Genomic DNA, 20,463 nt, shown 5'->3' with positions numbered 1-20,463 from the left:
TTACGTGACCTTTGGCATGTTAATCTCAATAAGTCCAAATCTTCTCATCTATGAAGTATAATTAATAAAACCTTCCCCAGAAAATTGCAGTGAATATTATTATACCAGTCCACAATCTGTTTCATAATTGTGACATCCACAAAGCTCAGAAAATCAAGTTTTTTATTAACTTAAGCAGCCAAATCTGACTCAGCTGACAGGAGACTATTTAATCTTCATTTTCTTTTTTTTTTTTTTTGAGGAAGATTAGCCCTGAGCTAACTGCTGCCAATCCTCCTCTTTTTGCTGAGGAAGACTGGCTCTGAGCTAACATCCATGCCCATCTTCCTCCACTTTATATGTAGGACGTCTACCACAGCATGGCGTGCCAAGTGGTGCCATGTCTGCACCCAGGATCCTAACTGGCAAATCCCGGGCCGCCAAAGCGGAACATGCACACTTAACCACTGCGCTGCTGGCTGGCCCCTAATCTTCATTTTCTGACTGAGGCCACTGCCTGATTATATAAGGTTTTCTTGGAACACATCATGCCTACTCATTTACGTATTGTCTGTAGCCACTTTCTCACTACAGCAGCATGGTTGAATAGTTGGAACAGAGACTGTATGGCCCAAAAGCCTGAAATTTTTACCATCCAGCCTTTTACAGAATAAGTTTACCAACCCCTGACTTATAGGACCACTGACTGTTACATAATATTCAGTTTATGTACAGTATTACCTTTCTGAAATCTGAAGAATTCTGAATTCAGAAACAGATCTGACGCTGAGGGTTTCAGAGGAGATATTGTGAACCTGTGGTGGGTGGAGTATAGACTTTGGAGCCAGCTAGACCTGAGTTCAAATCCTAACTCTACCATTTGGCAACTATAGTAACTTGGGCAGGTCTCTGAACTTTCATTTTCTCATCTGTTAAAAAGGATTATTATCCCATTTAATCCTCAGAATTTCACAGGGTTATCAGGAGAATTAAATGAAGTAATATATATAAAGCTCTAGGGGAATTTCTGACACATAGTCGATATTCAATAATGAGTAGCTATTATTATTTTGAAATCTAGTCCTTAGTCTTTGGTGTGTTCACTAAGTGGCAGTTCCTTTGGTGGCAGATGCGGGGCTAGACCTCAGATCTCCTGACTTTTTGTCCCATGTCTTTTCCACTATACTCATAGAACCATAATAGCATTTCATATTTTTTAAAACACCTCTTTTAAGCTCTTACAAAACCATTATTTCATTTGATGATCATTACAACTTTGGTAGGCAAAATCAGCATTTTCCCATTTGTCAGGTAAGGAAACCAAGGCTGAGAGAAATTCATGGCTTACCCAGACTGAACCACTAGTTTGGGGCTGAACCCAGGAGAGAGAACTCAGATTTTTCAATTCGTAGCCTTTGTTCTTCCACCTGATCTCATTGCCTTTCAGTGGTCAGATGAAACAAACCGGTACACTGTGGGTATGTTTTCTGTTCTGTCTTGGTCCTAGGTGATGGGGCTCTGGGGTGAGAAGTGGATAAGTCCTTTTACTTTTAAGACAGTAATTGAAAATCTTTTTTTTCTCCCATAAGGGATCACAGGATGGTATCCTATCATTTTACCAGAAGATGGGCCCCTGCTTCATGGCTTGGAGCTCATGCAGAAGATTGTGGGTGGTCTGGAGCTTTCGGTTTCCTTCACCCATCCTGGAGACAGAGAGCGGGTCTTGGAAGCTGCTGAGCTGTTGGGCTGGAGCTTTGAGAATAACCTGAAGGATCTTGTCAAGATGGATGAAACAGAGCCAGCCACTGTCACCGTCTCTACCCCAAGGCTCTGGCTGCCCATCCATTGTGTGCTCTTTGCTGGTCAGGAGCACATTCATAAGAATACATACTGCTACCTCCGCTACAAGTTGTATGATCATGAAGGCTTTTGGACCCCTCTCAAGAAGCCTAAGGAATCTACAAACAAAAAGCAGGTCATGGTTACTTTCAAGGCATCCAAAAGAGCAGAAGTCACTAGGGGCCCATCACTGCTTTGGTATTTCAGGGAGGAGAGATTAGAGATCCAAGTGTGGCGGGCTTTTGGCAATGACAGTGTGGAGAGGCCCCACCAGACAGACAGCTGGATTGGCTCAGCTTATGTGGACCTGGCCAGACTTGGGGAGAGGTCAACAAGGACACTAACTGTCAGTGGTAAGTGAAGAACCAGCCTCAACTCTTATAGTTTGAGCAGCAGCTCTGTGACACACCCTATGTGAGATACCCTCTCAGGCATTATTTTATTTGATCCTCTCAGCAATCCTGTGAGAGAGTGTTCCACCACACAGCCAGCTGGGTGAGCAGTGCAGGATAGGTTTCCCAGAGACCAAAGAAAAGACCCACAGACAGCAAACGAGACATATGGGTCTATTGGAAAGTTACAGGGAAGGTCCAGTGGCAGCCGACTGGACAGCCAATGTGCATCCGCTGCCACCCCCTGAGAGAAGCTTTCTTAAGTAGGCAGAGACACAAAGGCTGCCTGCTTGCCAAGGGGGACTGCCCCTGTATGACCTGCATTCCAACAACCAGAGCCTGTCCTCCCCAACCCCACCCCGGAGGGCCTCAAGGGTCTCTGCACTAACTCTCCCGCAAGGAAACAGCTGGGTTAACCTAGCCCAGGACTGTTAGCATCCTGAGTGCTGGCACGTAGCCCAGACAGGGTGCCTCAAGGACACGTGGTTTTCAAGGGGCACTAGCTGGTCTATCAGATCCATTTTACAGTCATGAAAATGGAGGCTCAGAGAGGTTGAGTAACTGCCCAGAGTCACAAGCTAGTAAGTGTTCTTTCCATTATTGCATGGTGAAAGATTAATGATAATTTAGTAATGCTTCTTGTAACTAAAGAGGTTTCAGAAAGAAAGTGATGCACTGGTTGCTTGGAAAAGAGCATTACCTAGTGACAGTAAACCTTGGTGGAGTGACTGCAGATCTGAGAACTGGCTCTGAACTTTGTAGCTTTAGAGTACATCCAAATTCATCATATTTTTGCACCTAACATCATGCCTAGAACATTGTAAGCACTCAGTTAAATGAGTAAAATAGAAATGAGTGAATTTGGGGCACTACCTTTAACCACATGTATAAGAGTCTGTATGATATCTAGAATGCTAGTTGTTTTTTTTTTCTTTTTTCTTTTCTTTTTGGTGAAGAAGATTGTCCCTGAGCTAACATCTGGTGCCAATCTTCCTCTTTTTGCTTAAGGAAGATTGTCACTGAGCTAACATCTGTGCCAGTCCTCCTCCACTTTGTATGTGGTACACCACCACAGTGTGGCTTGATCAGTGGTAGATCTGCGCCTGGGATCCAAACCTGGGAACCCTGGGCTGCCGAAGCAGAGCACGCAAACTTAACCACTTTGGCTGGCCCCTAGAATGGTAGTTTTTCAAATATACTGAAAAGCATGCCTGCTAATGAGACTAAGATATTGTTTCCTTCTGGTCAGCACATTTTAGAATTATTAAAAAGTCTACATGGTAATAAGCTGGTTCACAAGGCAGAAAGGAAAAAGGTAACTTGCAAGCAGCATCATGTTAGATGCTTTTCTTTCAAACATTTGTTCAGTACTTGATACATCTACTGACTGTGGGAATTCACAGATGAGTAAGAAATAGTTAACAAGCTTAAAGTCTAATGGGGGAATACAATAGTAAATAAACCGTTACAATGAAGTGTAAGAACCATGAAAAAGGTATTATCAGTGGTGCTACGGGGGGGTGGGGCTCAGTGATGCAGCATCTCTTTGGCTTAAGCATAACATCTCAGTGGAAGTAATGCTTGACCTGAGTTTCAAAGGATTTAGGAATAAGCAAAGAAAGGGGGAAAGAAGGGCATTCTAAACATGGGAACAACGTGTGTGAAGGCACAGAGGCATGAAGCAGTTTGATACATTTTAGGCACTGTAAGTAATTAGATACTGCTGGATCATAGGATACATATGTTGGGAAATGACAGCTGAAGCTAGAGAGGTGGGCAGGAGTACTATGTTCAAGGCCTCTGCTCAGCTGAAAATTTGGACTTTCTTCTGAGAGCTCTGGAAAGCTATTATAGGTGTTCTGAATAGAAGAGTGACGTAACTTTGCATTCTAGAAAAATAAGTCTAGCAACCATAATGCAGAATGAATTGGAGATGGCCAGACTAGATTGTTTACAAACTGGATATTTATTCATCTTAACACTCCTGTAAGGTTAGTTATTATTTCCCCCACTACACAGTTGAAGAAACTGGGTCACAATCCTGTCTTAGCTCTGTTCACCTTGTGCTCTGACCCTGTTGTTGAGCAGGTGGCCCAAGCTAAAGGAGGAGAACTGAGTGTCTGGGTGATCATCCCAGATTCTCTGGTTGTCTCTGTACCCAGAAGGTTTAGTTCTGGCTCTCTTGAACACCTCGTCAAATGCCATGTGCCCTATTTTATCTGGCCTGGCTTAGAGTCACTTCAAAGAGACTGCAGAAAAAGTCCTGGAAGTGAGCAAAGCTCACTTGAACTAAAGTTCGTAAAGACAGGCTTTAAACTTTACTCTGCTGAAGAAAGTAGTCTTGAGGCACTGAATATAGATTTAAGGATCAGACTCAAGCACAGATACCTCTTATTACTGAGGATACCAAAGGTGATATTTAACTTTTCAGATTGTCCATTTCCCTCATACTTCTCCATATCCCACCAGTCTAAGATTTTTATCCTCTTGTAAAAGGGCCTTGTACAAGGCGTGGCATTTGATGTATTGTTGAGTCAGTCACTCCATCTAATCATCCATCCACCCATCCTTCCAGGTACTGTTAAGTTTTCTGAGCATAAGGATTTAAATATGTTGCTTTTGGGTGTCTTCCCTCCTCAGACTTGCGCTTATTTTCTGTTTGTGATAATTATAATAATTTACATTTTACACTGGAAGAAAACAGCTTATCTAAAAACAGAAAAAGACAGAAGAGCTTCCATCTTATTACCATCTGTGAATCAGTTAACTCCATTTTCCTGAACTGAAATAAGTCTAATGAAGCAAACTTTGAGATTCTGAAGGAACTATTTGTGCCTTCTGCTTTATAAATAAAATCTCATTTTAATATCCAGCAAGCCAGTAAAACTCAAATTCCTGGGTTTAAATCTTCCACTTATTAGAAAAGTAATCTTACAGGTTACTTAACCCCGCTGAGATTCTGGCACATGAAAAACACTCAACAAGTATTAATTCCCTGACTTTCCTTTCTTGTCTCCTACTGCCACCACCTCTACTTCCCTTCCAGATGATCTTCAGGCCTCCTGCCAGAACATGTTTAATGGGTGAGACAGGCTGAATTGAGCACCAGGGCAGCTTGCTAATAATGAGAAGCCCTAAGAACAAGAGCCAGTGGGACATGTGGAAGAGAAGACAGGCCACTCCTGATTCCATCCAATCTTAGACTTTCCAGAGGCTTCGGGAGTCATCCAAGCCTAGTTGCCCCTCAGCACGTGAATCCCTTCCACAGCGGCTCTGCCTCAGAGTCATTTGGCTTTGGCTTCAAATCAGAACTCTGACTGCTTTCCATTATTAGAGAGAGCCTGTGTGTTGAGGAGAGGGGAGTAAAAATTCTTACACTGTATGCTAACTTCACAGTTTCTTTTCTAAACTGGTGTCTTGGGGCCTGTGGGACTGCCAAAGGAGACAGGACCACAAGCACCGTCAGTGAGCATCTCCTCCAGGGTTAGACAATGTTCTTGGTTCCTGCTTATTCTTATAGGCTTATTCTCCTCCATCCTTTTACAGGAGTGTACCCTCTATTCGGACGAAATGCCTCCAACCTATTAGGAGCTGCCTTGCGAGTTCATGTGGTTCTTTCCTCTCTTTCTCGACATCCTGGGCCCACTCCTGAACTGGACTCCATGGACTGCAGCAGCCACAGTGAGTCTGAGCAGCTCCCCAGAAGGAATGTTGAGATCCAGCTCTCTCTATCACCTGGCCACCAGGAGTCTCCTGCCTCCGCCCAGGTCCCCTGCAACAGCACCACACCTGAAGTCTGCCCGGCCCAGGAGTGCCCTGCTGAGTTGGATGGAACTTTCGCAGTCAGTATCCTGGTAGAAAGAGCAATGCACTTGAGCTTGAAAGGTATGCTGTGTTCACTTATCCAGGAACATGTATCTGACTCTTCAGGCTATGGTCCTGTCTTCACAAATCTACCTTTTTTTTTTTCTTGGTGAGGAAGATTGGCCCTGAGCTAGCATCTGTTGCCAGTCTTCCTCTTTTTGCTTCAGAAAGATTCTCACTGAGCTAACATCTATGTCAGTCTTCCTCTATTTTGTATGTGGGATGCCACCACAGCATGGCTTGATGAGCAGTGTGCAGGTCCACGCCCAGGATCCAAACTGGTGAACCCCAGGCCACCGAAGCAGAGCGCGCAAACTTAACCGCTACACCACTGGGCCAGCCCCTCAGAAATCTTTCAAATCATGGCTGGATCTATAAGAACTGTTAACCATCTTAGTCACTAATTATTATATTTCTCAAGCCTAAAGATTTAACCAACATGAAAGTGTTTCTGAACTTAAGTGGACCTAGTAAGTTATCCTAATTTTGTATATCATAAATTCCCCAGTCCAAAAACTGAGTATCAGCTTAAATACTTCTCTTTTCCTTATCCGCCATCAAATCATCAGATCCATTAAATTGTTCTAGCTCTTAAATTTCTCTTAGATCTCGTCCTTCTTTTCCATTGCTACCAACTCAGGCCCTCTTCATTATGCGCCTACAGCCAAGAGTTCCTAGCACTGGATCCATAAAACCCCCAAGGGATCCAAGGATAAAAGTCAGGGTTGGTGAACTTGCACAGGAAAATAATTACATCTGACTTTTATTAACCTCTGACTAAAATTTAACATTTCCTTCAATTGTGAATGTAGGCAATAGACCCTAGTAATATTAACAGTACCTGTGATATTGTCAATAATAGAAATCACAGGTATTTTCATGTCACATTGTAATTATTGCACATATCTTGGAATATCATTTATACCTATCATTACTTCAAAATTAGAGTAGTTATTAAACCTACAGTTAGATCTTGTTATGCATCAATAAAGCACATACTTTACCATATCAGAAAGTTTTTTTAGTGTTTTGATAACTACGCCAATATAATTTGATTTTTGTGTAATCCTGTGCATTTTACATTATGCATTTAAAAAAAAAAAACACTATTAAAAGAAGAGGCCTGGGGCTGGCCCGGTGGTGCAGCGGTTAAGTTTGTACATTCCACTTCAGTGGCCCAGGGTTCTCCAATTTGGATCCTGGTGCGGACATGGCACCACTTGTCAAGCCATGCTGTGGCAGGCGTCCCACATATAAAGTAGAAGAAGATGGGCATGGATGTTAGCTCAGGGCCAGTCTTCCTCAGCAAAAAGAGGAGGATTGGCAGCAGATGTTAGCTCAGGGCTAATCTTCCTCAAAATAAAAAAAAAGAAGAAGAGGCCCGTAGACCTCAACAGACAGCCGAAGGAGTCCATGGCACAAAGAACCCTTGCTGTACCTTTATTCAGCTTTGTAATCTCTAAAATATTACCTTTGTCATCACCCTTCTCTTTTCCCTGGCTAATTCCAACTCCTCTCTTAAGAGTACGCTCAAGGATTACCATTTACCAGAAAGTCTGCCTGACATAAAGGCCCTGCTCCTGTTTGCTTTCCTAGCACCTTGTTATCATAGCATATATCACATGGTACTGAAGTTGTTTGTTTGCATGGTTTTCCTCTTCACTAGATAGAAGCTGTTTAAGAGCAGAGACCCTATTTCATTCGTTCATCATTCATTCATTCATTCAACAGCAAAAATTAAGTAATATTTGCTTTGTGCAAGCACCACCCGTGTGCTAGGGATAAAGCAATGAGCAAAACAGACAAAAATCATGCCGTTGTGGAGCTTACATTCTAGTAGAGATGTGTTCCCAGGCAATAAGTTGTGTGTGTGTGTGACTTTGAGCAAGTTATTATACCTCTCTGTGTCTTGAATTTTCATCTGTTGAAAGGCTAGAATTAACAGTTTTGAGATGTGCGATGGCTATGAGAGCCAGACAACCACAGCCTTGAGTCCCGAGCTTTCAGTGTACATCTTTTGGTTTGGCCCCCCTACTTGGCTTGGCTCCTGTCATCTCTGTGTTGCCTTTGTCAGTTTGTGCTGTACGTCCTTATTGTTTTGGAGTAGAAACAAAACTCATGCTCACGGTAACTGTTGTTTATCTTTCACCTTATTTCTCCCGAAACACACCACCAATAGACGTTACTTCTGGGATTGTAAGCTTCCGTAATGACACCTGAGGTTCTCATCCTTCTCATAACCTTTGTGTATGAGAGACCTTGAAATGTTTTATCTCGGGACAAAGTCTTCTCCAAGTACAGTCTTGCTTTGCTGTATTAAAGATACTGAGATCCCAGATGAATTACAAAATCGGGAAACAATTTTTGATTTTTTACTTTCAGACCAAAGCAGCCCACTTTTGACAAGTCTAATTTATAAAATCTGAATTTTTTAAAAGAGAAAAATCAATGGATAAATGAATTTAAGGATAGCACAAAATGCTTTGATTTTTGCAAAAGTTGCTTGGGTTTTTTTGTTATCTCATTGAAAATAAAATGTAATACAAAAATATGGTTTACATTCCATTTTAGGGGGTGCCCCCATATTGCAAAAACAAAATATGCTTGCAACTTTTCAATTAGACACAAGTTAACATTTTTTAAATGTGGCTTGTCAAGGTAATTGACAGTAATTTAGTGAGCATCTCCTTGTGCCAAGTTCTATTCTCATTTTTGTACATTAATTATCTTATTTAATTCTTACCACAAGTGATGTTATGGTATCAATAGATTACGTACATACTCATTTTACAAATGAGGAAACTGAAGCTCAAAAGGTAAAATGCCCTGAGTTACACAGTTAATAAGCTCGCAGAGCCAGAATTTGAATCCAGCTATGTCTGGATCTAAAGCCCATGCTCTTTCCTCTACACCATCCTGCCTCTGTGAGGTATGAGACACAGCTGTGTTTGTTGGTTAATCCTGTCTACACTCCATGTTTACCAGTCATTCAAGCCCAGGGTGGGTATGTATTGCACACCCAGTCCTGTGCTTACATAGCAAAAATGGTAGTTCAATTCCGCAAGTAGTAAATCTGTACCAAGCCCTTGCCAGGTACAGAAAGTGCAGAGCAAATGACATGTAGTTTCTGTCCAACAAGACCTGACAACCCAGCTAAGGGGATTCGCAGCTCTCTGTATATGAAGCAGAATGCTCTGAGGGCCCTAGTGTTCTGAGAGTTTAGAAATGGAGAAATCAGATTTGTCTAAGAAATTAGGAGAACTTTGTAGAATGAATAGGATTTCAGAAAGGTGGGAATTGGGGCCAGCCCTGTGGCCGAGTGGTTAAGTTTGCACGCTCCGCTTCAGCGGCCCAGGGTTTCGCTGGTTCGGATCCTGGGCATGGACATGGCACGGCTCATCAAGCCATGCTGAGGTGGCATCCCACATGCCACAACTAGAAGGACCCACAACTAAAAATACACAACTATGTACCAGGGGGCTTTGGGGCGAAAAAGAAAAAAGAAAAGAAAATCTTAAAAAAAAAAAAAAAAAGGTGGGAATCAAAGTCCAGGTGGATATTTCAACTTGAACAAAGGTATTGAAGTGGGAACGTGCATGTTCCAGGCTTGCTTGAAGCAGGGATGGAGGATCATGATAGCAATTGATCCTCTTTGATTGGAAGTGATGGTCATTGCAAGGGAGCTAAAGGATGTCACAAAGAGATAAAGAAGAAAATTCCTGAGCCTTGGATGGCACAATGCTGGCTTTTCTCCAGCAGGGCTTGGCTTCCTTTCTCTTCCTACCTTAACAAACGACAAGTGATTCCCTTTGCTCATGCACCTCCCTTAACCTGATTCCTTTCTCCCTTCCCCAGCTACAAAGCTCCACCTGGCAGTCCTGCTCTTCCCCTCATTTACCAGCCCTCTCTGCTTTTTCTTGGATATGTAGGCAGACTGTGGCCTCGGGGCCTTTGGATCTGATGTTCCTGTGCCTGGAGTATTTTTCAGTTCTGGCATGACTTTGCTGAAATCGCTTTGTCTCAGTGAGGCCTTCCTTGGCCATTCATGTAAAATTGCAGCCCCTTCTCAACATTTTCTATCCCTCTTTCTGGCTTTATTTTTGTATGTAGCTTCAACAGTGTATTTTGTTTATTTTCTGTCTTTCCTAGGAGAATATAAGTCCTACAGAGACAGGAATTTTTTTATTTGTTTTATTTGCTGCTAGATTCCCAACACCTAGAACTGCATCTGACACATAATAAGCAGTAAATGTTTGTTATATGAGGAAGTGGATGAATCTGAGGCCTTGCTCAGATGCCCTCTTCTCCTTAATACCTTCTCTGATTTCTTGCTTTCCTCTCCTACAGAAATGTTGCTTATGGGGAATTTAACAGAGGATAAGTCAGAGGGATTAAGAGATTTAACACTTACTGAGTTTCCAATGTATCCAATACAGGGTACAGGATCATGGCCTGATACACAGAAAGTTTCTGTCGCCTTTTCTCCTTTCTTGCTGCCACCATGCTTGTTCAGGCCTCAGAAACTCGGCATTGGTTGCTGCTTCCAGTACTCTCTTTCACTATCTTTTACATTCTGCCCCCAAGGTTTTACACTTAGTCAACAAGTCTGACCTCCTCTTTCCACTTAAAATACTTTGTTGGCTTTGTATCACCTGCAGTCTCGGTGACATAGCACACAAAGTGCTGCACCTGTGGCTTAATCAGTCTTTCCAGCCTCATCTCACCATTTCTTACATTCAACAATTTGCTTTTTGCCGATGTCCCATTCTCTCTTATACTACTGTTTGTCTAGAATGATAGAATTTTATTGTGGGAAGTGATTGGAGAATACATGTTTCAGATGAGGAAACTGATGCCCAAAGAGCCAGAATGAAGTATACGATATGTCACACTAAATTAATGGCAGAATACACCGGAACCTGGGGGTCTGCCTCTCAGAACTGCACTTGGTCCCTCTGCTGATCTCTCTCAGAGCTTCCTGAGAAGATGTTGCTGTCCTCTGCTGATGAGCACTGCAAGCACACGAGGCAGTTTCTCTCTATTCTCCAACCCTGGCAACAATCTGTAGACAAAGGGCAGTGGGGAGTCTACAGACCTTTAATAAGAGCCTTGAATCTACTCTCTGCATTCATGGAGCTCTCGGTCTAGTAAGGGAAACACAGACCAAATTATTATAGATTACCATATAATATATAATATAATCTGCCAGCAAATAGGCAGATTATCTTTTTCTGGCTGTGAGGGTTTTTATAACACTTTATTGGAAGAAATCAATTGAGAAGCTTGAAACCTACTAACGAAAGTGGGAGAAAGAGGGAGAGAGATGAAAGCTGTGTCAGGGAGTGTCCAATTACAGGAAACAACCCACTCCAGCCATTCTAAACAGAAAAGAGTTTAATATAGAATATTAAGGTACTTTAAGTCATTGGAAGGGGGCTGGCTAGAGAAGTGGGCACTGGGTTAAGCTCTCAGGAGAGAACCACTAGATCTTTTAAGTTCAGAATACACTGCCCTGGGGCTGGCCCCATGGCCGAGTGGTTAAGTTCGCACGCTCCACTGTGGTGGCCCAGGGTTTCATCGGTTCAAATCCTGGGCGCGGACATGGCACCGCTCATCAAGCCATGCTGAGGCAGCATCCCACATGCCACAACTAGAAGGACCCACAACTAAAAATACACAACTATGTACCAGGGGGCTTTGGGAAGAAAAAGGAAAAATAAAATCTTTAACAGAATACAATGCCAGAACTCTCATCATCACCGTCACTATAGGGCCTCTGGGCACCCAGGGGATCAAACCCTGCCGCAGAAAACTCAGTGTCATCCTTGCTAGTAGTAAAAGCAGGAAGAAAAAGAACATGTCCTCTGCCTCATGTCTGCCTTCTAAACCTGTTGTAATGATAGCTAATTGATAGATGCCAATTTGTATCCATACTCTAGCTGCAAAAAAGTCTGGGAAATGTAGTTGTTGCCCTTTCAATCTTTACAATAGAGGAATACAATACAGTGAAGGTAGGTGGGGGTGGTTGCTGAGCAAGTCAGTCCACATAAATACTGTTTAATTTCACTAAAATAAAACTTTTAAAGAGAGAGCTCACTAGATAAAGGTACTATTAGGTACTGTAAGTGCTATTCTATACATTTTACATTAGTAATGATGAGTACTATGTTATTGATTTCCATTAACTATTCTTTGCTTACTACCATTTTATTAGAATCATTTTTTCCTACTCTCCAAGAATATGCTTGTAAAGTGGTTTTGCCATGTTGTAGCCAGTGTTTTTTTTTTGTTTTATTTTGTTCCTCCTATAGTTCTTCTTTGTATGTTTAATGCTTTTCCAATTCTACAGCTTTTCTGCCTCTAATTAAGCCTTTCTCCAGGTCCTGCTTTGTTGGCAACTCTTGCACATGCGTCAGCTCCCTCCTGCCTCGCAGATACCACCAGGTCTCACTTCTAAGACTAGCATTCCTCTTCCTCCTCTTCAGTTCTGTTTCCCAGGACCTCCTTGCAAAATCTCCACTCCCTTTTCTCTCCTCATCACCGTTTTCTTTCTTTATTAATTATTCCTAGTAAGACAAACTAAAAAGTAGTGCCATCTGGTCTGGTTGTGTGCTCTGAGGAGTTAGAAATCAGCAGAGTAAATAAATATGATATGCCAATTTTTTTACCAAGATTTTGGGGTAAAATATTGTTTTTAGTTTAAACAAATAGGGCTATATTATGGAAGATAATATAAAATACTCATGAATTTTTTAATAGAATACAGACTCGCGAATAAATGTCATACTTATTGTTGCTCTTTCAAGGCAGCAGGGAAACACTGCAGAGTTTAGTGTTTACTTTTCTCTGGATTGTTGTTACATTGGTGGGAAAGTTTGAAAAGAATTGATCTACTCTAATGGAAGTCTTTTGTTAAGGAAAATATAGCAAAACAAAGTTTCAGGTACTTCCGTTTCCCTAAAAGAAAGGTGAAATTGGAGAAATCTGACTAGGGATATAAAGTTAGTTATTCTGCCCAGAGAGTCAAGAGAGGCTTCTCAGAATAGATGGTGCTAGAATTTATCTTTTAAAGGCTACTTATTAGGGGCCAGCCCCGTGGCCAAGTGGTTAAGTTCGCACAGTCCGCTGCGGCGGCCCATGATTTCGCCAGTTCAGATCCTGGGTGCGGACATGGCACCGCTCATCAAGCCATGCTGAGGCAGCATCCCACATAGCACAACCAGAGGGACCTACAACTAGAATATGCAACTACGTTCTGGGGAGCTTTGGGAAGAAAAAACAAAAAGATTGGCAACAGATGTTAGCTCAGGTGCCAATCTGAAAGGAAGGGAGGGAGGGAGGCTACTTATTAAGTGTCACACTGCTTACAGAGAGGAGTAAAATCAGCAGTTCCTGAGGATGAATTTGTTCATTAGATTGCTTTCTATCCTTGGGGACAGGCTGAGTTCATTGAAAGAGTAATTACTGAAAAGAGCAGCCAGATAGAGAAGGAGCCTCAAAGATTAACTTCAAGATGAAGTAGGAGTATGGATTTGGAGAAACCTTGAGCCAGACAGGTAGAAAGAAGACAAATCAGTTAGAATCCACATACAGAATTTGTTCCTCTGGATCACATAAATCGTGTTTAAGGCATACTCATCTTCTATTTTTTTTCTTTCTCTTTCCTTCATCTGTAATCCTGAGATTCGTAGCATTTTAGAGCTGAAAGGGATCTTGGGGAGTATATAGAGTCTGTATTAAATAGAATCTGTATTATTCAGCACTGTCCAAAAGAACTTTGTACCATGATGGAAGTGTTCTGTATCTTTACTGTCTAGTATGGTAGCCACTAGCCACATGTGGCTACTAGCACTTGAAATGTGGCTAGTGCAACGAAGGAACTGAATTCTTAATCTTCTTTAATTTTCATTAATTGAAAGTTAAATAGCCACATGTGGCTAGTGGTTATCTTATTGGACAGCTCAGTTAGACTAGTATCATCATCCATCTTCATTCTACATTGTTTGAAGAGAAAATAAATGATTCAGTCTCCCACGTTGGAAACCTGATCTTGTAAAAATTAACACCACACAGTTGTCAGTGTTTTATATTTGTTAACTCTATAGTAGAGAAAGTTTAGGAGATGGCTGAGAGCTTGGACTCTAGAGCCAGAATGCTGGAATTTGACTCTCAGTTCTACTATTTAATAAATATATGACCACTTAACTAATGTTTAATCTCTCTGCACCCCAATTTTTCATCTATATAATGGGAATAATAGTATCTACCTCATACTGTTGTTGTAGGATTAAAGGATTTAATACATGTATAGTACTTAGAACAGTACCTGACACACAATAAGTGACATTTACCTACTACTATTATTTATTTTTAATTCTTACACTATCTTAGGAGGTTTAAGTTTTGTATGCTCCATTCGAGGAAGCTGTGGCCTAGATAGGCCTTGCCCAAGGTTGCACAGAATCTGTATGGTGGAGTCGATAATGGGTCATCTGACTCTTAAGTCTCAGGCTCTTTGAAGTTCTATATTTTCCTCTCAATGCAGTACTTTCCATCATTCCACAAAGTACAAGGAGATGGGAGAAATCATTTCTCACCTGGCAATATTTATGAACTGAGCCTTGAAATGATAGTTTCAGTAGCAGAAAGGACACTGGAAGCATTTCAGATACAGGAAATAGCTCGAGCAAAGACCCAAAGGTAGGAGAGGTCTAGAAGTGGTCCTCCTTGTACCTGTATAATCAGAGGCTTCCAACACATTCTTTTTAGTACCCTAAAGTATAATCACTCCACTCTGCTCTATTTCAGGGAGCCCCTTGACAGAGCGGAAAGTGTCAATACCCAGTTGTTGTGTATCCTTTACAACAGCTGATAAGCCATCTCCTGTCTACACCCAAGTGGTTGAAAACACAGATTCCCCCATTTGGAATTTTCAACAGCAATCAAGGTTTGTATTTTATGATGTTACATCAGCCTTCCAGAATCTGCGTTTTGTTCCAAGAGACACACTCAGAGTAAAGAATATAACAGACAGAACAACATTGAGCAGACCTAGAAAATGCTTTTCTTATCAAGCAGTTATTTAGTCCTAGTGCTTATAAATTCACAACTAGCAATGGTTTAAAGGTTTCATTGTGGTAGTTTTTAACTCCACTTAGTCCAGCTCAAAAGTGATTCAGTGAGGACCTCTTATATGCCCTGCTCTGTTCTAGGCACTCGAAATTAAGTATGATTAAGATAGTCCCTGCTATTGAGGAGTTCATGGTCTGCATGGGAAAAAATACAAATAAAAAATTACAGTAGAGGGGCTGGCCCCGTGGCCAAGTGGTTAAGTTCGCGCGCTCTGCTACAGGCGGCCCAGTGTTTCGTTAGTTCGAATCCTGGGCGCGGACATGGCACTGCTCATCAGACCACGCTGAGGCAGCGTCCCACGTGCCACAACTAGAAGAGCCCACAACGAAGAATACACAACTATGTACTGGGGGGCTTTGGGGAGAAAAAGGAAAAAATAAAATCTTTAAAAAAAAATTACAGTAGAATGTGACAAGTGCTATAGGAGAAGTAAAAAGGATGCTAGCGGAGTTTAGAAAGATTATTTAGGCAATGGGAGTTCAGGGGAGGCTTCTTACATAAGACACCTCGCTAAGTATGGAAGAATATATACAAGTTATCTAGATGAAGAAGGCAGAGAGAACGAATCTCAGAAAAGCTGTGGATTGCACATCCTTGGAGAAGATTTCTTGTGCAGTGGAAAGAGCCTGGGCTTTGGAACAGAGAGACTTGGCCTCCAACCCCATCTCTGTCATTTACTAGCTTTGTGAACAAGTTAAATTGCATCTCTGAGCCTCAGCTTCCTCAGCTGTAAAGTGAAGTAAATCACAGGGTTATTGTGACATCAAAATTAGATGATATTGAGGAAAATTACCTCATGGTACATAGTAGGTATACAACAAATGTTGGGTCTCCTTTGGAACGCTCAAAAAATTGGAGGTGGAGTCCTGTCAGTCATGTTGCAGTGCAGCCCAGAGTTAGGGGACTGGCAGAGAGGCCCACTCCTGGGGTGCAGAGCTCATACTGCCTTTTCTTCTGTTACCTGTTTCAACATCATTAAAAGTGTGAGTTCTGTTATTATTTATTGTTACTGTTATCTTTGCACTGCATCACCTTTTATAAAGTTTAATTCTTGTCCACCAACACTGGCCACACCATGTGGTGTCTGATCTGCTATTTGCTCACAGTGTTTATGTACCTAATTGAGTCTCAGCAGTTGCTCACATGTTCAGTGTTTTGAAGTTCGAGAGACTGACCTGAGACAGGAGCAAGAACTGCAGCGATGACAACTCAGTGCTATCAATGGTGAGCTACTGGAAATTATAGAAATTCTGGCCATGGTGGCTGGGGTACTTTATCTAAAATATCAAATCTGCCTCAAAAGGCGGGAGACCAGAGCTGAGCTTCGAAGTGAAGGTAATTTGTTCATTCAGAACCTAACTGTATGAATTGATGAAGCGATATTAACAGTCTCCTAATTTCATCCCCTCACTTTACAGTTGAGAAGACTGTGGCCCACAGAGGTTACAGAGTCTGTTGGTAGTAGAGGCAAGATTAGAAGAAAAATGAGTAACAGTGCTGTTTATAGTTCCTTTATCATAAAATTGTTTCATTTGATCCTCCTAGCAACCTTGTAGGTAGATAATATCCCATTTAACAGGTAAGAAAACCAGGGCTCTAGGAGACTGTTTAGGGTCACTCAGGTGATAATATTGGAGCTGGAATTCAAAGGTAGGTGTTTTGACCTCAGAATTCAAAACTCTGACATGGTATTTGTTTCACTTTAGCACAGTGCCTCTCGTTGGTCTTGAAGTAGGCTCTCTTCAATTCCCCACTGGTGTCTGGGGAAGGAAATTAAGTCTCTTGGTTTCCCTGGTTCTATGTCTTGCTAATCCTGGAGCAGTGGTACCTTGTTTGAAACTTCCCAAATCTTTGTAGTTTAAAACTGTGTAATTCACTTCATATAAAATATCTTAGAGGTGCTCAGTGAATTCCACATCGGCTTCTTTATCTGGTAGGAAAAGAAGTACTTTCTTATTTTGGTGCCTTGCCTCTCTGCACAGTATGGCTTTGGAGTCAGGCAAACTAGGGTTCAAATCCCAGCTCTGCCATTTACTGACTCTTGTGTGACTTAGCAAATCACTTCACCTCTCTGAGCCCAGCTTCCTTGTCTGTAAAACAGGGATAATAATGCCCAAGTCGTAAGTTTTTGTCCAGTTTACATGTAATGAGACATTTGGCACCATGCCTGGCCCAAGGAAGACACTTAATAAATGTTCCTTTTCCCCTCTTCCTCCCTTTCCACGCTTTCCCCACCCACATGGCACAAGAAAAATCTTTAGCTGCTGCAATAAAACTGTTCATTACATGTTGAGGAGCTCGCTTCTCACACCCCCTCCCTTGTCTTGAGAAACAGAGTTTGAATATTGCAGATACTATTGGGAGGGAAGTATTGCATCAGATGAGCCTGTTTTCACATCTTGGCAAGTTACTTCCCTCTCTGAGCTTCCATCCTCTCATTTTAACTGTGAAGATAAAAATACATCCTAAAGATGACGATGAAGATGAAATGAAAGTGTTAGGAAAGTGCTTTGCAATCTATGAAATACTCTTCAAATCTAAGTTTCATACTGCAGAAGCTTCCTACACAGTTAATTTATGGTGGTTGTTTTTCTTAATAGGCTATCAAAAGAGCTTCTTTTGGACCCACAACAAACTCTGGTCTTCAAAGTCTGGCATAAAGGAGGTATGAACTCTCTTCTGTGAATATCTATCTAGTTGTACAAATAAGCTCACATCCTGTTGACAGATTGCTTTTCTTTTTTTAACCAAGTGAAACAATGGCACTGATAGTGCTGAGAATGCATATGTGTTAGAGGGAATCCCACAAAATGCCACTGGAATTTAAATCCTTAGAAATTATATCATTTTGTTTGATTACTTGCTTAGTGCAGAAATCCAAGTACATTTGAATCTTTCCAATGGTATCTCAACAATCATAATGTACGGCCTGCCATACACAAGTGATTTCTCCCCACCTTTGTGTGCTGTTGTGCCTTCTGTTGAGTCTGGCTTGTTAACAAAGACCGTAGCATTTTCAGGCAGTACACAAAACTAGAGTCTGACAGCTTGTTCTTCCTTGTTTTAAGAACCTCCCCAAGCCAGAGGTGCTGACCTCATGGTCCTTGAGCCTAGTTTTACTCAGCTACCGTTTATTAAGAGGCATAATACAATAGCATTAAGAGCACAGACTCTGAAGCTACGCTCTCTGGATTCAAATGCCAGTTCTGCCCCTTACAAAGTAGTGTGACCTTGGGTGAATGACTTAACTACTCTGTGCTTCAATTTCCTTATCTACCAAATAGGAATAATAATAGTACCTACCTCGTAGGGGTTTGGAAGAATTAAATGAGTTCCTGGTAATAAACACCATCTCAGTTTTTGTTGTTTTTATTAGTGAATGATGGTGTGCTAAGAGCTTTACAAACATCTCTAATACTGCAAGGTAAAAGTTAGTTCACTTTTATAGATGTAAAAGCCAAGGCCCAAGGAAGTTTAGTGACTTGACTAAGGTCATATATCTTTTAATTGCTGGACCTAGGATTTGAACCCAGTTATAAGTGGCTTTTCAGCCTTTACCATTTGTACTCACACTGGTAAGATTGGATGACTGAAAAATAAAGTGGTGATGACATCCAACATCTCACAGCTCCTATACTTAGAAAATTTTGTCTCACTATATCCTTCCTGTAAATCTAGCTCCTTCCGGATTGCTGCTAGAGCCTGGTTTCCAAAACCTTCAGTTGTTTTGTCATCTACAGCATCACAGTGTTTGTTTGTCATTGGTAAGTTCCAGAGCTAACCCCAAAGCCTAATAAAGACCTGAGAGCAGTCAGGGTGTAAAGGGAATCAGCTTACCTGTGTCTGCTCCTGTGCTCCTGTTTGGGAGTGATGCTCTGGATCTGGGTGTGATGATTCACTTATGTCCCCCACCCCTGCCCAACCTCATAAAAGCGGCAGGAGCTGATCATAAATCGGTTTTCTCTGAATCAGCACAAGGGATTCCTGCTTTATTTAGCTAGGCTGTACACTCCTCTCTTGATTTCTATTCTTCTCTTCTCTCTAAAGTACTCCAGAGATTGTCAAGCAAACAAGGGTTCACCTTAATTCAATACTTACTTTAGCAGGAAAAAAAGAATAAGGTTTGGTTTTATGCAGACCTGGATTCAAATCTTGGCTCTACTGTTTACAAACTGTGTGACCTGAGATAAAGCACTTTACCTCTTTGAGCCTTTGTTTTCTTATTTATAAAATCAAGATAGTAGTATCTGCCCTACGGGGTTTTTGAAAGCATTAGAGATGACATATATAAAGTATTTGGCCCATAATTGGTGCTTAACAAGTGGAGCTATTTCTGTTATTTGCCTATTATGCATCAGGTACTGTGCTAGGGCTTTGGGGTATGGAGAAGAATAAAATACACTACCTTCCAGGATCCCCAACAAGTCCTGTAAGACCCTGTTGTAAATGGAGATGAGGAAAAGGCCCGTGCCTAACTGACCACTACTCATCTAGTTCTCTCAGTGTGTCAAGATACCTCTCTCCCCTTAGCTCTATCCTTTCCACCCAGACTCAGTGAACCTATTGCAAAAGAGACTCAAACCAGACCAAGCTGTATTCAGTAAATATTTGAGTTCCTACTATGTGCCAGGCACTCTGCTAAGTGCTGGGGATACAAAGGTAACATAAGACAGTTGTGGTCCCTGTCCTCATGGAGCTTACAGTCTGACAGTATAGTATGATTAGGCAAATACAGGGTGCTCTGATAGGAGACATCTAACCCAGACTCAGGATGTCAGAGAAGGCTTCCTGGAGCATACCTTCGCTGAGAAATGAAGGAGCAGGACATATTATAGTCAGAGGGAACAGCATGGAATAAAGAAAGAGTATGAGGGAAGTTCAAGATCTCTAGAAGGTAAAACCGCAAAAGGAGTCGTCCTGCTAAATCTGATGTAAAATTTAACTCTTCAAAGCCATTGTTTTTCTCAGTGATCAGCTTAGCCAGATTTCTCTTCAAGTATGTGTAGGATGTAGTGCTTTCATGTTAGGCAGAACCCTCAAAGTGGGGTTACTTAAAGTTACAATATATCAAGATTACAGCTCCGATAACCAAATAAGGCAAGATTAGTTTTCTTTGCAAAGCTGTAACAAGTCTTTGGAGTGCAGATTAACGGCTCTAGCCATCATTTGCTCATCCCCAGTGAGTAAGAGTTATTTGACCCTACTCTGGGGAACACAACTTCAAGTGTTCCTAGAATCTAAGACTGTCCAAGTTGAA

At 41.6% G+C, this 20,463-nt stretch overlaps 1 protein-coding gene across 5 annotated transcripts in view; it reads left to right on the top strand.

Annotated features, from left to right (window-relative positions):
* The window catches only part of C2CD3 (C2 domain containing 3 centriole elongation regulator), a 134,780-nt gene that overhangs the window by 78,115 nt on the left and 36,202 nt on the right, over positions 1-20,463 (top strand). For all 5 annotated transcript variants that reach the window (XM_046685207.1, XM_046685205.1, XM_046685208.1 and 2 more), the window contains 4 exons: positions 1,569-2,171; positions 5,757-6,095; positions 14,883-15,021; positions 17,807-17,871. In XM_046685207.1, coding sequence (XP_046541163.1) covers positions 1,569-2,171; positions 5,757-6,095; positions 14,883-15,021; positions 17,807-17,871 — 1,146 coding nt within the window. The remainder of the gene's footprint in view (positions 1-1,568; positions 2,172-5,756; positions 6,096-14,882; positions 15,022-17,806; positions 17,872-20,463) is intronic.

Source organism: Equus quagga, chromosome 14 (assembly GCF_021613505.1).
Source record: "Equus quagga isolate Etosha38 chromosome 14, UCLA_HA_Equagga_1.0, whole genome shotgun sequence".
Lineage (NCBI taxonomy): Eukaryota > Metazoa > Chordata > Mammalia > Perissodactyla > Equidae > Equus > Equus quagga.
This window is presented reverse-complemented; position numbering and strand designations above follow the sequence as displayed.